At 41.3% G+C, this 16,509-nt stretch overlaps 1 protein-coding gene across 1 annotated transcript in view; it reads left to right on the top strand.

The window, feature by feature from the left end:
* LOC145395277 (uncharacterized) overlaps positions 1-14,043 on the top strand; it is a 38,660-nt gene extending 24,617 nt beyond the window's left edge. The window contains exons 8-12 of the mRNA XM_080268957.1: positions 1,963-2,263; positions 2,653-2,870; positions 10,250-10,351; positions 11,821-11,989; positions 13,910-14,043. Coding sequence (XP_080125083.1) covers positions 1,963-2,263; positions 2,653-2,870; positions 10,250-10,351; positions 11,821-11,989; positions 13,910-14,043 — 924 coding nt within the window. The remainder of the gene's footprint in view (positions 1-1,962; positions 2,264-2,652; positions 2,871-10,249; positions 10,352-11,820; positions 11,990-13,909) is intronic.
* Positions 14,044-16,509: the final 2,466 nt, after the last annotated feature.

The following is a 16,509-nucleotide window of genomic DNA, read 5'->3' on the forward strand; positions in this document are numbered from 1 at the left end:
GCAAGAAGTGGTTTGGAACTTCTACAGTCAGGACCTGTTAATATATCTGTTCTTTCCTAGATCAACTTACTGTTTCATGTTTGTTACAAAAATTATGTTCATTCCCTCATCACTGCAGTATAATCAATTCTACTCACATTTCTTTTGGATGCTCAGGCACCACTGATTCAAAAATTTCCACACACACTCTCGTATTTCCTTCTTTGTGGACTCTCTCTATCTGATGTGTACAGTATGTTCTCTGCACACCATTTAACCCACTGCATCCCGTTGATGTATACATACATCCGAATGTTTTGTCACTGTGAGTCCCATTGACGTATATAAACGTACCACAATTGCAAGGTCTGTCATTTGGACATTTTTCAAGTTTCGCGCATGATTTTTGGTACAGATACACGGGACACCTTCCTCTAGAAGATGCCAGGCAGGGACAATGCCTTACCCCACATGACCTCCCCCCCCACATGCCATTGTCTCGGCAATTCACCTGTTACCAGTGACCTGGCCAGTAAAGACATGTCATGCCACGGTACGAAATTCCCCAATCAATGACAATGTGGAGGACAAAGTTTACTTAGCATTAAAGGAAGAAACAGTCAGAAATGATGATCAGGTAACGTCACCAAAAAAGGTCAGGTATGTTTATGTTTGGTGAGTGAACCAATGCTTATATTGCCTATATTACTGTGTGAAAATCAATATACTCTCATACTACATATAAATTCGTACCAAATAAATAAATAAATACCGTTTATGAGTGGTGTGGAATAGTTACCCTCCCATAGAACTCATTTTCTTTGGAGCCAGCCTGATAGAAAACCCAGTAAGGTAAGGGGCACTGCTACCTGTATTCAGTATTTTAAACCTCAGTGAGTGATTTCTCTATGAATTTTCGATGTTTTTCAACAAAAGCGGAGGTTTGAGCCAAAAAAATTTTTTTTCCAAAATTGGTCGAGATTGGGGGGAGTCAGTGGTGGAAAATCGGTTAGGACGGGGCAGGTTAATTTCATAAGTATTCACAATTTAACAAAGTTTACTACACTCATTTTTCATATCTCAGGCTTACTCTCACATATCTCACTGCTAAGCTAATTTTGCATAAGGTAATGTACTTCCAACACTTCCTCATAGTCATTGTCATATATGCTGCTATTTTGTCCCTCATGTGAATACTTTATAACTTTTTTTTGTCTTACTGTAGTATTAATTTGTGTGTGTGTGTGTGTGTGTGTGTGTGTGTGTGTGTGTGGATGTCAGGACTCCATATTATAATAATACACCTTATAGATAGATGGATAGATAGATGGATGGATAGATAGATAGATAGAAGCACCAAGCCAGGGTGTGAGATAGGAAGTGTGTCAGTGAGAATCGACCAAAAGGAAATGAGTTCAGTAAATACTTAATGAACAGTATGCCAGTAGGCACTGGAAGCACTACATACACACAGACATACAGGGTTCTAGAAGTTTAGCAAATACTTAATGAAGAGTATGCCAGTAGGCATCGGAAGCACTACATACACACAGTCATACAGGGTTCTAGACGCTTCCACGACAGTGTAGCCCAAGTGACACTACCCCTGCTAAACGAGAATGTAGGAATCAGAGATGAGAAAGAGACTAGCCATAGAACTGACATGTAGTGGAGAGAGAAAATAAGAAGTGGGGTCCGACGAGACTTAGGAAATTATGTTCCTGTGTAATACATACTCTCCTCAACTGAGACTTTCCTGGAAGATAATAAATGAAGATCAAGTCCCTGTATTCATCTTTAACTTCTCCTGCCTTCAACTAGAACAATATCTTTAACCAAATCTCAAGATTTACATATTACAAGACCAAAAAGTCACGTGTGTGTGTGTGTGTGTGTGTGTGTGTGTGTGTGTGTGTGATTGCTTGTATCATACTGTCCCTGATGCGGCAGATAATTCCATTTCATTATCATTATCACACTTAGGAGGCAGACATTAGCCTGGGTCCCTATGCCATCTCCTTGGAACGCGCTACAGCAGTTGACTTTGCCTACCCTGTTGTTTTTGGCAATGCCCGCATCCTGGGCGGTCGAGGACAGGGTGAGGTGGATCCCTGGAGCTTCCTGTTGCCACTGGGTCCCTTAGTGTGGGTTGGCATCCTGGTGACACTGATGGTTGTGCTCGCTGCTTTGCAACTCCTACCACACAGCCTGCCTCTTAATGCATCACACTGGAAGAGACTGCTCATCAACACTGCTAACTGTGTACGAGTGTTGATGCAACAAGGTGTGGTGCTCTTGTCCTTTTTTCAAGTTTTTGGTTTGCAAGTCATACACAAAGGTTATTTCAGTAACGTTTTTTCTTTTGACATCTGATATTAGAAGGTTTCACACTGTGTTCCGTTGCGAGATATTTTGTTCTGACATCTTCAGGACTGACAACTTGTCTAGATTTTTCAGCCACTTGTTTTCAATTAACACTGTCAGCATCACCTCTTAATTATTTCATGGAAGTGTTCATACAGTTTGGTGTCCACAAAATGGCCGTTCAAGATAGCAGATGGACAAAAGTGACGTCAAATTTAACACCATTTTTACATAAAGAGACATTGTTGTGTCCATATATTAATCGTTTTCTTCTGTCATCTGGCATCATGGGTGTTGGTGCTGTTGCAGATGTGAGCGAGAGGGTTGGGTGGTGGTGGTGTGAGCGTGTTGTGGCGGGTGTGTGGATGCTGGCCACGCTGGTGCTGACGCGGAGCTACGCCGGCAGCCTGACGTCCCTCCTGGCTGTCAGATATATTCCCATGCCCATACAGTCACTTGAAGACATTGTTAAAAATCCAGTTACTCTTATATTGCAAAAAGACACTTTTCAAGCACAAAGTATTATGGTAATTTTGTGATCCTGTAGCTTATTCATTTATTTATCTAATTATATTTACTTCATTTATGCTGCATCTCAGGGGAAAAAAAATTTGTAATTAATTTTCTGTTTATTACAAATCGAGAGTGAGCTCATCATTATTCAAATAAATTCTCATATTCCTAGTGACTTAACGAACGTTTTGGTATTTTAGTCTGTCAGTGAGCAGTCATCGATATGTCATAAATGTTTTATTTCCTGAGAAAATGTTAACATGTCTTCCAATCCAGTTAATACTGTTATGGAAAAAAACATGGGTCCATGATCTCGTCGGCTAAGGAAGCTGCCAAACACCATTTTCCTAAGTGATATATTTTGCATATTACACCTTACATCTTATTCCGTGTTTTTAAATTCTTACAACAGTGCCATACTTTGCATAAATAGGTGTACAAGAGTATATTAACCAGCCACATACAAAATTAAACAGCTAAGGAAGAGTTGACAAAGAGTCTCCTTACTTGACGAGAATACGGGCCAATCAGAGTATATATATATTGTTATGTCCTCACCCCACACTGCCACAGGCTCCAACAGCAGTAGTTCAGTATAGGAAGGACGTTGCCCAGTGAGTTGTTCTTCCTGTGGTCATTCTTTAGGTGTACAGTACATAAGATCAGCTCAGGCATTGTGAATAAACTGGCTTCTTAAGTTCACTGTCTTTACTTTCCAAATTACTACACTTAATGCTTTCCAACTTCACTGTTTTCACAAGCACTGGAGTTATACAAACTTTACTAACTGTAATTACACTTAACGCTTGACAATACTTCATTATTTTCACAAGTACTGATGAAGTAGAAACTTCAATAAAAACTTCACTGCTTGCCAACAACACTTCACTGTTCACAATTACCGAAAATATACAATCTTCCCCGACACTGCACTACACTCAAACTGATCTGGAAACCGACTAAAACTTGCTCTAGTCTATAACCTTGCACTGTTTGAGAATGATCTACATTCTACAAGAACAACAGTTCTGGTGTATTCCAGAAAGAGAGAGCACAGTTACCAACTTGGAGACAAACAAAACATGCAAGAGTTTTCTCACATTACATAACACTGTAAATTATTTACCATACAAACTTAATTTCAGTTACATAATTTAACAATCACATAAAACATCATAAAGAAAAAAAAATAATAATAATGTACAACTTACGAAATAACTACGCTCTCTAACAGCAGGCAAACCTGCAACTCTGACTCGTACTGGTAGCGGAACTACCGTACCCGAAACGCCGAGAAGCTTCTCTAGCACCTAACTGGCAAATCCCGCTTCCCAACACTACCCCCTGCCTAGTTCTTTGTCGTCCCAACAAAAGTACAAAAGCATAATTAATCCTAATGAAACATCTAACTATACACAGAATAATCCTTCTACTTATCAGGTCTTCTTCTCTGCCGCTTCTGATGACACCCTTGCTCCTCTACACAGTCCACTCCTGGAAGGTCTTGGTCCTCTTCCTGATGCACTTCTTCTCTTGGGAAACTGTCACCATCCTCTTGCACTTCAGCTCCTTGGCCCTCTTCAACATCCTCAGCTGAGGGAGAGCATGATTCCTTGGAGATGTCCCAGCCGTACTGTCCAAGCCCACGGTACTGCCACAGACGATTCACGTGTACCACCTTCGGCCGAGACTTCCTGCCTCCCCGAATCCGATACGTTACGTCTGACGGGCAATCCTACACTCCAACACAGTGTAAGGCTCATCCCATGGGCTCTGCAGCTTCAGTGACTGTCCCTTCTTTCGCCGAGGATTGTATACCCAAACTTGGTCACCATCCGTGAAGCTCACCTCCCTTACCTTGGCATAATACTGGCACTTCATCACCTCTCCTTAAAACCTGAAGGCTCCTCGCACTTCATGATGTGCCTCAGCCAGCCTTTTCTGAAGACGCTTCGCATAGCTGGAGGTGTCTGTTGGCAGTTCTTCACCAGGTGGTCTTCCTGGTAAGCGTAACTCATGGCCCAACATCAGTTTTGCAAGGGTGTAGCCGGTAGATTCATGGGATGCAGACCGATATGCCATCATCATTGCAGGTGATTTCTGGTCCCATTCTGTTTGTCACTCTGTGCAGTACTTGGCCAGTTCTTGTTCTAGGGTCCAGATGAATTTCTCCACCATCCCATGTGACTGTGGCCTTAGTGGAGTCATCCTGGTCTGCTTGATCCCCAATAACTTGCAGCATCCATTGAACACAGCAGACTCGAAGTTCAGACCCTGGTCTGAATGTAGCTCTTGTTGCATCCCAAAACGATAGAAACACCTGAGCAACAGTCGCAGCCTCTTGATCGGGGATAGCATAGGCTTCCGGCCACTTTGTGAAGTAGTCCATGGCGGACACATATATACTGGTTTCCTCTTTCAGTCAGTGGTACGGGTCCAGCAATGTCCACCGTGACTCGTTCCATCGGTGCACCCACTTGGTACAGCTGAAGAGGGGCACAACCACATTTCTTGGGTCCCTTCCTGGCACAGCACACATCACAGGCCCGACACCACTCTTCAACATCCTGATGCATGACAATCCAGCAGAACCTCGCAGGCGGATTAGGGTTTTCTTCACTCCCAGGTACTTGAGAGTGATCTGGTTATGATACTCATCCAGGATCTTAGACCTCATTTTCTTCGGAACCAACAGTTGCCAATACTTGCTGAAGCCATCAGGTGTCTCTCACTGACGCTCCAGTAGTCTGTTGTTCAAACAAAGAAGGTCCCACTGACTCCAGTAACTCATGGTTGCAGGGCTGGAATCTTCTTCCCGAGATGGTTCCACTGTATTTGTGCTTGTAATAACTCCATAATTGCAGCCAGTGACACCTCGTCCTCCTGCCCAGCTCGGGATCTTGTCTGCACACCCCCTTGCTCCACGTCGAAGGTTAGACTCACAGCTGCACTCAAAAATATCCACTCTGCTGGCACCAGTGTTATGTCCCCACCCCACACTGCCACAGGCTCCAGCAGTAGTAGTACAGTATAGGAAGGATGTTGCCCAGTGAGTTGTTCTACCTATGGTCGGCCATCAGATGTAACAGTACAGTACACAAGATCAGCTCAGGCATCATAAATGAACACTGGCTTCTGAAGCTCACTGTCTTTACTTTCCAAATAACTACACTTAATGCTTTCTAACTTCAATTCACTGTTTTCACAAGCACTGGAATTATGCAAACTTTACTAACTGCAATTACACTTAATGCTTGACAACACTTCACTATTTTCACAAGTACCGATGATGTACAAACTTCAATAAAAACTTCTCTCCTTGCAACAACACTTCACTGTTTTCACAGTTACCGAAATAGAAAAAGAGAGCACAGTTACCAACTCGGAGACAAACAAAACATGCAAGAGTTTTCTTACATTACATAACACTGTAAGTTATTTACCATACAAACTTAATTACCATGCAAAGTAAAAATACGAACAAGAAGCCTCAGACCAGGACTGACCAATAAGTGACGACTAAGGACAAAACAAATGACATGGTACAGATAGCTATATGGAATGTACGGGGTGCGAATGATGAGGTGAAAGAGAGAGAGACTGACATGGTGTTTGAGTGTGCGAAAGTGGATGTATGTGGAATAACTGAAACAAAATGGTGAGGTGAGTGTGAGAGCATGGGAGTATGGATGGGATATATGTGCTGGAGTAGGTGAGAATGAGAGTGCAAAAGGAGTGTGTATTGTTTTGAGTAACAGATGGAAGGAGAATATAAGAAAGTACGGTATGGATCAGTTGGCTCAAGGATTGTATGGGTAAGATTCAAAGTTGGACTACAAATGTGGACGATTGTGTGTGGGTATACACCAACGCAAGATCGTGCAAGCAGAGTGAGAGAAGAGTTCTGGACAAATGTGGAAGTGTGCATGGAAAAGTTTGAAAGGAATGAGAGAGTGTTTTTGATTGGAGATATGAATGGAAAAGTAGGGAATGTGAAGGTGGATGGAGTAGTTGCTGAGTGGGGTGTGCTGCAGGGATGGATGAGAATGGCAGTGCTTAAGTTGTGTGCAAGATATTCACAGAAGAAATATGTGCAGCATGTGAGGAGGTGTGTGGGGTGAAGAGAAGATGAAAGGGGGTGTAGGGAACATCTTGCTGGACTGAAGAGGTGAGGGAAGCTGTGACACAAAAGAAGAAAGCATACAATGAGTGAATGAAAAACAGGGTCATGCAAGAAGTTGAAAGACGGAAGAGAGAGTTGTATGCAGAGACGAAGAGAAAGGTGAAAAGACTAGTAAGAGGGAGTAAGAAGAGACTGGATGAGAAATTTGTAAGGAATTTAAGTGTAAAGTGGAGGAAATATAAGAAAATGTTCTGGAAAGAGGTAGAGTTAGACAGGGTGTTAAAGAAGTTAGTTGGGGAGTGAAAGATAACAATGGTAGATTACTAGTGGAAAACGAAGAAAAAGTGAGCAGATGGAGAGAACACTTTAACCCGCGCCGTCCCGGTGACGTGAATTAACGTCCACACATGATGTGCACTCATGTCCCGGCGAAGTGAATTAACGCGGCAACATTGCAAGGTCCCTAATTTGCACAATTTTCAATTTTCGTGAGTGATTTTGCGAGTGATTTTTGGCACGTATACACGGGACACCTTCCTCTATTCCTCTACAAGATGCCAAGCAGGGACAATGCCTTACACCGCATAACCTCTTCCCCCCCCCCCCTGCACGCCATTGTCTCGGCAATTCACCTGTTACCAGTGACCTGGCCAATAAAGATATTCAGGGCCAGAGTGATTCCCCAATCGATGACAATGTGGAGGACAAAGTTTACATAGCATTAGAGGAAGAAACAGTCAGAAATGATGATCATGTAATGTGAGAAAAAAAAGGTCATGAATGGTGATGAATTAGTGAGTGAAACAATGCTTATAATGCCTATATTACTGTTTGAAAACCAATATACTCTTGTACTACATATAAATTCGTACCAAGTAAATAAATAAATACTGTTTATGAGTGGATAAAATAGTTACCCTCCCATAGAACTCGTTTTCTTTGGTGCCAGCCTGTTAGAAAACCCAATCAGGTAAGGAAGTAATCGTACCTAAATGGAGTATTTTAAACCTCAGGTGAGCGATTTCTCTATGAATTTTCGATGTTTCTCACCAAAAGCGGATGTTTGAGCCCCCCCCCCCAAAAAAAAGGTCCAAAAATGTCGGGACTGGGGCGTACCACTGCCCAGAAAACGTCGCGATGGGGCGGGTTAAGGAATTGTTGAACATAGATAATGAAACTAATGCGAGTATAAGTGTTTGAGGAATGGTTGGGAGATGAAGGGATGTAAGAAGAGAGGAAGAAATCAGTAGGATGGAAGTTGTGGAAGCGATGAAGAAAGTTATAATGTGGAAAGCCCCAGGAATTGATGGAGTATGTGGTGAAATGTTGAAGCATGGGGGAGAGATAGTATTAGAATGGATGTGGAAGATGTGCTGATTGGCCTGGGAGGAAGGTAGAGTCCCGGATGTTTGCAAGTCAGGTATAATTATTCCCCTATACAAAAGAAAAGGGGAAAAAGAAGTATGTGGTAATCATAGAGGCATTTGTCTTCTTAGTGTAATAGGAAAAGTATATGGTAGGATACTTATTGACAGAGTTAGAAAAATAACAGAGGAATTAGTTGGAGAAGAACAGGAAGGTTTTAGGAAGGGAAGAGGTTGTGTAGAACAGATATTCACTCTTAGGTCCTTAGTGGAAAGGTTTCTCGAGAAGGGAAAGAAGTTGCGTGCGGCCTTCATGGATTTGAAGAAAGCATATGACAGAGTGGATTGACAAGGATTGTCGGAAGAATTTAGAATATATGGAGTAGATGGGAAGTTGTTGAATGCCGTGAAGAGTATGTATGAGGGTGGTAAGGCTGCAGTGCGTGAGGATAGTGAACAGAGTGAATTTTTCTATTCGATGGTTGGATTGAAACAGAGATGTGTCATGTCTACATGGCTGTTCAATCAATATATGGATGGGATTATAAAAGAGATGCAAGGTAGGGCATTGGATGCTGGAACAGCCCTAGTGAGAGAGGGCAGTGTTTGAAAATTCCCTGTACTGTTGTTTGCAGATGATACTGTGATGTTAAGTCAAGAAGAAGGGGAGCTGCAATCTTGGTGGATGAGTTTGGGAGAGTATGTAAGAAACGGAATGTAAAGGTGAATGTAGGGAAGAGTAAAGTTATGGTCTTCGAGAGAGGTGAAGTCAGTGAATGTACTCTAAGGTTGGATGTGGAGGAAGAGGAAAATGTGAGTGCGTTTAAGTACTTGGGTAGTGTGATGAGTATGGATGAAAGTTTAGAGTGTGAAGTGCTTGAAAGTGTACAACAAGGAAGAAAGGTTGCTGGTTCCTTGAAAGTAGTGATAAGAAACAGGGAAGTGAGCATAGAAGTGAAAAAGTTACTGCATGACAGTATTGTGATACCAACTCTAATGTATGGAAGTAAAGCTTAAACGTTGTTGGAAGGACACAGGTCAAGGGTGAGAGCAGTGGAAATGAGTTATTTGAGAGGAGCTAATCGAGTCACATGGAGAGACAGTCTGACAAATGAGGAAGTGAAGGAGTGTTGTGGCGTGGATGTGGATATGATAGGAAGCGTTAGGAGAAACACATTGAAGTGGTTTGGCCGTGTGGAGAGCATGGAGAGTGAGAGACTGATGAGGAGAGTGTACAGTACATAAGTGAGGTGGAGGGGATGCGAGAGAGGGAGAGGCCAAGGATGAGATGGAGGGAAGGAATGGAGAGGTATATGAGAGAGGGGTGTGTGAGCTGGGAGCAGGGCAGTAAAATGGCGGGGGACAGGGCGACATGGAGGCGATTTGTTTGCGGCCACCCCTTACGGGATTAAGGCGTCTGGCAATAGATAGATAGTTCATTTCAATTACATAATTTATCAATCAGATAAATAAAACATCAAAAAGAAAAAGAGCACAAAAATTAATGTACAACTTACGAAATAACTATGCTCACTAACAGCAGGCAAACTGGCTACTCTGACTAGTACCGATGCCCGAACTACCGTACGTGAAACGCCGGAAAGGTCCTCGAGCACCTAAATGGCAAATCCCACTTCTTAACTGTATTATTGGTTGAATCTCAATAGTATGTCAACACGTGAAGTCACATGATAGGATGTACAACTGCACCGTTTAAACTTCTACTCTCAAGTGGTAGATTCCTTAACTGACGAGAATACGGACTTTGTCACAAATACAGCCAGTATAATACTATCCACATCCACATCCCAACATACACTTTAAAAGCCATCCACACCTATACTCGCATCTGAAGCGTTGAGTGAGAGTGGTTGCTTCTGCAGTGTTAATAACTGGTGTTCTCCAGCTTTACAAATCAGTTGCTGGTTGGAGTCATAGTGTCATGAACATCGATGAGGACAGAGAAACCCACACTGGCAAACGGAAAGATATGTTCCATACTGACACTGTGGGTTTCACTATCCAAATCAGTTGCTGTTCAGGATCCATGAAAACTTATAGAGCCATGATATTATACTCCCAGAACCACGAGGCTTTTGGCTCAAAAAGGCCATTTTATGAATTTGGCGACATATTTATAGGAGGTCTTAACCCATACCCTCCCGGTTTTTTCGCCCCCCCCCCCTGAAAACCCGATTATTATTATTATTATTTTTTGCTCAAAGATTCCCTTCTGGTGAGAAACTAATGAAAATCACCAAGAAAGTTGCTCCCGTCTCCCCTAAGTGCTCCTAAGGTGGGTCCCCCTCACCTCAGCCAGGTGTTCTGTTGGCGGGCTGGTGCAGATGCTCCATTTTCTACAGTGGGAAGGAGGAGGGTAACTAATCAAAACCAACCTAAATACATTTTTCATTCATTCATTCATTGCCAGACGCCATGTATCCCACACGGGGTGGCCAAGGGCTTAGAGTTAATTGTTTTACAGGGAGGGGCACTAATCCTCCACCAACCCCACTTGACACGTAGGGATGCCAACAGCATCTGGTGTTCCCAGGCGGTCACCCATCCAAGTACTAACCAGACCCAACGTTGCTTAACTTCGCTGATCGGACGGGAATTTATTTACATTTATTTGCTACAATAGTACATGCACATAAAATATATATATATATATATATATATATATATATATATATATATATATATATTTGCTGTATGTATATATATATATATATATATATATATATATATATATATATATATATAAAGTGGTTGAAAATAATGTAGGGCCATAATGGTGCCACCCGTAAATCCCCGATTTCTGGCACACATGACTAGCTGATACTGTTGTTTCCACTTACATACACTAGGGGAAGGTCTCACGCATCTGCCTGCCACGAATCACCCTCGAAATTTGAGAAATGTGCACGCAATTTGCCTTGCAATTGCGAATCGTACGGTGTACGAAGGCAGGTCCACGGCAGCTATCATGTATTGTCGTACGACACACGATGTCGTGAAAGTACTGGTTAAGGTGTTTATACATTTTTTAAAGTTAATATCTAAATATGACTCACACCTCAGGGAATCATCAAGGAGGTAGGCCTAGGAAGGCACCAGTAACAATCCCAGTGACTCTTGAAGACTGCATGGACCCATTTCATGTTGATCCCTCAGTAATTCAGTAGGTCAATTACACAAAGAAAATGGCTCTTTTTGGTCAGCCTCTGGAAGGCTCTGGCAAATACATGACTGGAATATGTATAATGCAACTACTTGTGTCAGGTGTGTGCAGAGCAGTTGTTACAATACAATACTAACAATATGTAAATCGTGGATGTTTTTGGCATGGAATGACACTTCAAACTCATAATTAGTGTGCCTGTGCGAGAATGCTTATGCACGCACTCATCTGTGAGTTACACGCTTACCTAGTGCCAATTATTCATACTTATTTTCTTCCCCAATGCTTGCCAGAAAATCATGCCATATATTGATGATCTACAAAAGGAAGGTCGAGTGATGTTTGAAGACCAAAACAAGCTAGCTGAGATGCAGGATACTCTGGTGAGAAGAGGGGATCATGTGATGGTGGCAATGGAGCCCGGCCGGTACAGTATGATGGCACCGGATTTCTCTACTAAAGGTAGTATATATATATATATATATATATATATATATATATATATATATGTGTGTGTGTGTGTGTGTGTGTGTGTGTGTGTGTATGGAAGTTTAGAGGGTGAAGTTCTTGAAAGGGTAAAACAAGGAAGAAAGGTTGTAGGTTCTTTGAAAGCAGAGATAAGAAATATGGAAGTGAGCATGGAAGTGAAAAAGTTACTGCATGACAGTACTTTGATACAAACTCTAATGTATAGAAGTGAAGCTTGCACCTCGTTGGAGGGACATACGTCAAGAGCATGGGCAGTGGAAATGAGTTATTTGAGAGGAACATGTGAAGTTACATGGAGAGAGAGAGAGAGAGAGAGATGACAGATGAAGTGAAAAAAGGTTTGGCCATATGGAGAGGATAGAGGGTGAGAGACTGACGAGGAGAGTGTATGTGAGTGAGGTGGTGGGGTGGGGAGAGGGAGGGAGAAGCCAAGGATAAGATGGAGGGATGGAATGGAGAAGTACTGTATGTGAGAGAGGGGGGTGTGAGTTGGGAGCAGGGCAGTGAAATGGCGAGGGACAGGGCGACGTGGAGGCGATTTGTTTGTGGCCACCCCGAACGGTATTGAGGCGTCTGGCAATATATATATATATATATATATATATATATATATATATATACGGTATATATATATATAATTTCTCTCTGTATCTCTCTCTCTCTCTCTGTATATATATATATATATATATATATATAAAGAGATTCCCAACAAAAGTAGGTTAAGACAGAGCAGCCTTTTATATATAAATAACGGACTGATTTAGGGTTTTGTGTCATGCTGTGTGTGACATTGGAGAGTTGAATGTTAGACTAAGAAAAGTGCTAAGATAATCTGAGGAGGTCGTAGCGAAACTTAATACAACCAAAGGCAATAAGTTTTAAAAAACAACCCTTGATATTACGAAAAGAACAAAGACGATGAAAGAACAAACAAAGAAAGTTTGAAGTAGGAAAAGAAGAATTAAATATTGTCATCACCAAGAGACACAGAAAACAAAAAGAAACATGGATCAGTTCAAACAAAACATCACAAAAATGAAAACGTCTGAAACAGGCCCGAAGTGAAACAGCACTAGGAAAGCAAAAAATTATATTCACTGAAAGACAAACACAGTGAATTCATTAAATGGAGAGATAGGATGGTTAATAGAGTTTAAAAATTTTACAAAGAAATGCATGCACCGAAAATACTAGTATCAATAGCCAAATTTTCAGTTGACACATGTGAAATACCTGATGAAACATCAGAAATTAACGTTTCTCTTAAATGTAAGAAAAAAGGGAAGGGCCAAGGAGACAATGGAATAGTAGCCGATTTACTGTCAGATGCAGGAGCAGAAGTACAAAACAGGCTCGCCCACGTATATACTCTTCATATAAATATTAAGAAAACTCCCAAGACAAGGTGTAATGTTATAGTTATTTTGTTGTATAAATAAGGCAACTAAAATATATTAGCAAGTATTGACCCATTTGCTTATTACCAGTTGTTTACAAACTCTTCATTAAAGTCCTAATGAACAGAAAGACAAAAAATCTAGAAGAAAACCATTCTTGTGAACAGGCATGGTTCTGAAGCGGGTATTCGACTACTGATCATCTACATGCAATGAATCAGCTAACTGAGAATTCTTTAGAATAAAAAGGAACCACTGTCCTTAGGTTTTGTTGATTACAAAAAGGCATTCGACTCAATGCAGCACATAGCAATTACGCATTCATTGTGGTACCAAGAAGTAAATGAGAACATTGTAAAACTGCTCAAAAACATAAATAATGAGGGAACAGCTACAGCTTTCCATTCAACTGTAATGCGTCTTATTATTTTCCTATCATGGACTTTCGTTTGTAATAGTGTTCACCCCAAGTAAATGTACTCCTCGACTTCTTCAGGAATTCCTTTGCTTATTCTGATGGCAATCTTTGGTATATTTGGATTAACCTGCCCCATGCCAGCAATGTACATGTACGTTGGCCCCTACATGCGTGGACAGTGCCAGCAACGTACATGTATGTCGGCAATTTGATATAGTTGCCAAAATTCGAACATTCAAATTAGACACCCAAAAATCAGCTGGGATACTCCAGTGCCTCTTTAAGCCTTCCTCTATCATCTATGAATCCAATAAAAAGTCCTTGGCATGAACAGTATAGTTACTGGTAAAGTAAATGCAGAGCTTCTGCCTCCTCTCGCTCAATGACGGCAGTGGATGGTGAAAACTATGGGCATTACTCCATAATTTTCAGCCGCCTGATCAGGGAGAATCGACCTCAAAATCGACCTATATTGCTTCTGTGAGTACTTTTATGGTTGATCTCCATGCTTTCTCATCATTTCCAACTTATCTAGCAAAAAGAAAAAAACTAGATCAAAAATTGGCTGGCACTACGGCTCCATGAGTGTCCCAAGTCTGCTGGCACACAGCAAGTTAAACCGTTTTTACTCCAGTTCACCTTTAGTCCAACTTTGAGACTTTTCCTGTTTAGATCATTAACCCGCCCCATCCCGACGTTTTCTGGGCAGTGGTACGCCCCAGTCCCAACATTTTTGGACCTTTTTTTTTTTTTGGCTCAAACATCCACTTTTGGTGAGAAACATCGAAAATTCATAGAGAAATCACTCACCTGAGGTTTAAAATACTCGATTTAGGTACGAGAACCTCCTTACCTGACTGGGTTTTCTAACAGGCTGGCACCAAACAAAACGAGTTCTATGGGAGGGTAACTATTTTATCCACTCATAAACAGTATTTATTTATTTACTTGGTACGAATTTATATGAAGTACAAGAGTATATTGGTTTTCAAAGAGTAATATAGGCATTATAAGCATTGTTTCACTCACTAACTCATCACCATTCATGACCTTTTTTTTCCACCTTACCTGATCATCATTTCTGACTGTTTCTTCCTCTAATGCTATGTAAACTTTGTCCTCCACATTGTCATCGATTGGGGAATCACTCTGGCCTTGAATGTCTTTATTGGCCAGGTCACTGGTAACAGGTGAATTGCCGAGACAATGGTGTGCAGGGGGGGGGGAAAGGTCATGCGGTGTAAGGCATTGTCCCTGCTTGGCATCTTGTAGATGAATAGAGGAAGGTGTCCAGTGTATACGTGCCAAAAATCACTCGCGAAATCTCTCGCAAAAATTGAAGATTGTGCAAATTAGGGACCTTGCAATGTTGCCGCGTTAATTCACATCTCCGGGATATAAGTGCACATCATGTGAGGACGTGAATTCACGTCTCTGGGATGCGGCGGGTTAAAAATGTTTTGCAATGTCTCTACTGTTTCTAAGATTAGGACAATATCATATGCAAATCTTAAATAGTTCAGGTTTCCTCCATGCATATTTACTCCATTGTTCTCCCAGTCTAGCCCTCCGAAAATTCTAGGCATTCTATAAATAATTATGGTGAAATTGTATCTCCCTGTCAGATGCCCTTCACAGTCATTTTCTTCCAAGTCTTTATGTAAATTAACTGTAGCAATTCCCTATTTATATTAGTTTTTGAACAGTTTTATGATGTTCATGTTTACTCCTTGTTCTTGCAATGAAATTATGGCTATGTGTTGCACTGAGTCGAATGCCTTTCCATAATAAATAAAACTTAAACACAGTGGTTAATTATAATCTATAGTTTTCTTAGGTGATTCATTGTGTGTAGATGATCAGTAGTCAAATGTGTCTTAACCTGCTGCATGCTGGCTATTTTTAGCCCTTATGGGTCACCCCAGCTCTGGCCAATTTTTTATTTTTATTTTTTTGGCAAAAATGATAGATTCTGATGTTGAAACAACGAATTTTGCCATTAAAATGCTCACCGAGGCTCAGAAATCAGTTTTATTGAGTCCAGCATACTCGTGTACAGGTATAGCCGCTCTCTCATGCTCACCACGTACGTGAGAGAGCCGTGTAAAGTATACCTTGGAATTTATGCTGGGAAGGTATAGCAATGTGCAGTACAATTTTCTGATTACTTATTACTTCAGCATCTATCACAATTTGCATGTCTTTCTCACTGTGAATGCATTATCTTACACTTACTTGAAGATAGGTACAACCTGACTTCATTATGTACAGTATTGGCACTTACAAGAAGGTATTTACAACTTGACTTCACTATTATAGTCTTTAAACTTACAAGAAAATATTTACAACTTACACTTACATGAAAATATTTACAAAATGCCTTGACTATGTACAGCACTGGGTGAGGGACACTGGCAGAGTGAGGCAGAGCGAGCGAGGGGGGGGGAAACAAATGAGTGTATGGCCTTGACAGCCTGAGGGATGGTAGACGAACAGTTACCTTACATGCCTACCAATTTTAATCTCCGAATCTTGAAAAATGCGGTCACAGTGAGGTTTTTTATTTTAAACCATTTTAAAACGGCACCAGCACTGGCCGTGGAATTATGTCAGACCGTTTTAAAATGGATCTGGCACGCGGCGGGTTAAGGTATCCTGCCTGTTCATGAGGCTGGTTT

The sequence above is a fragment of the Coenobita brevimanus genome, chromosome 30 (assembly GCF_032717465.1).
Source record: "Coenobita brevimanus isolate Jiangsu-jjx chromosome 30, ASM3271746v2, whole genome shotgun sequence".
In the NCBI taxonomy this organism is placed as follows: domain Eukaryota; kingdom Metazoa; phylum Arthropoda; class Malacostraca; order Decapoda; family Coenobitidae; genus Coenobita; species Coenobita brevimanus.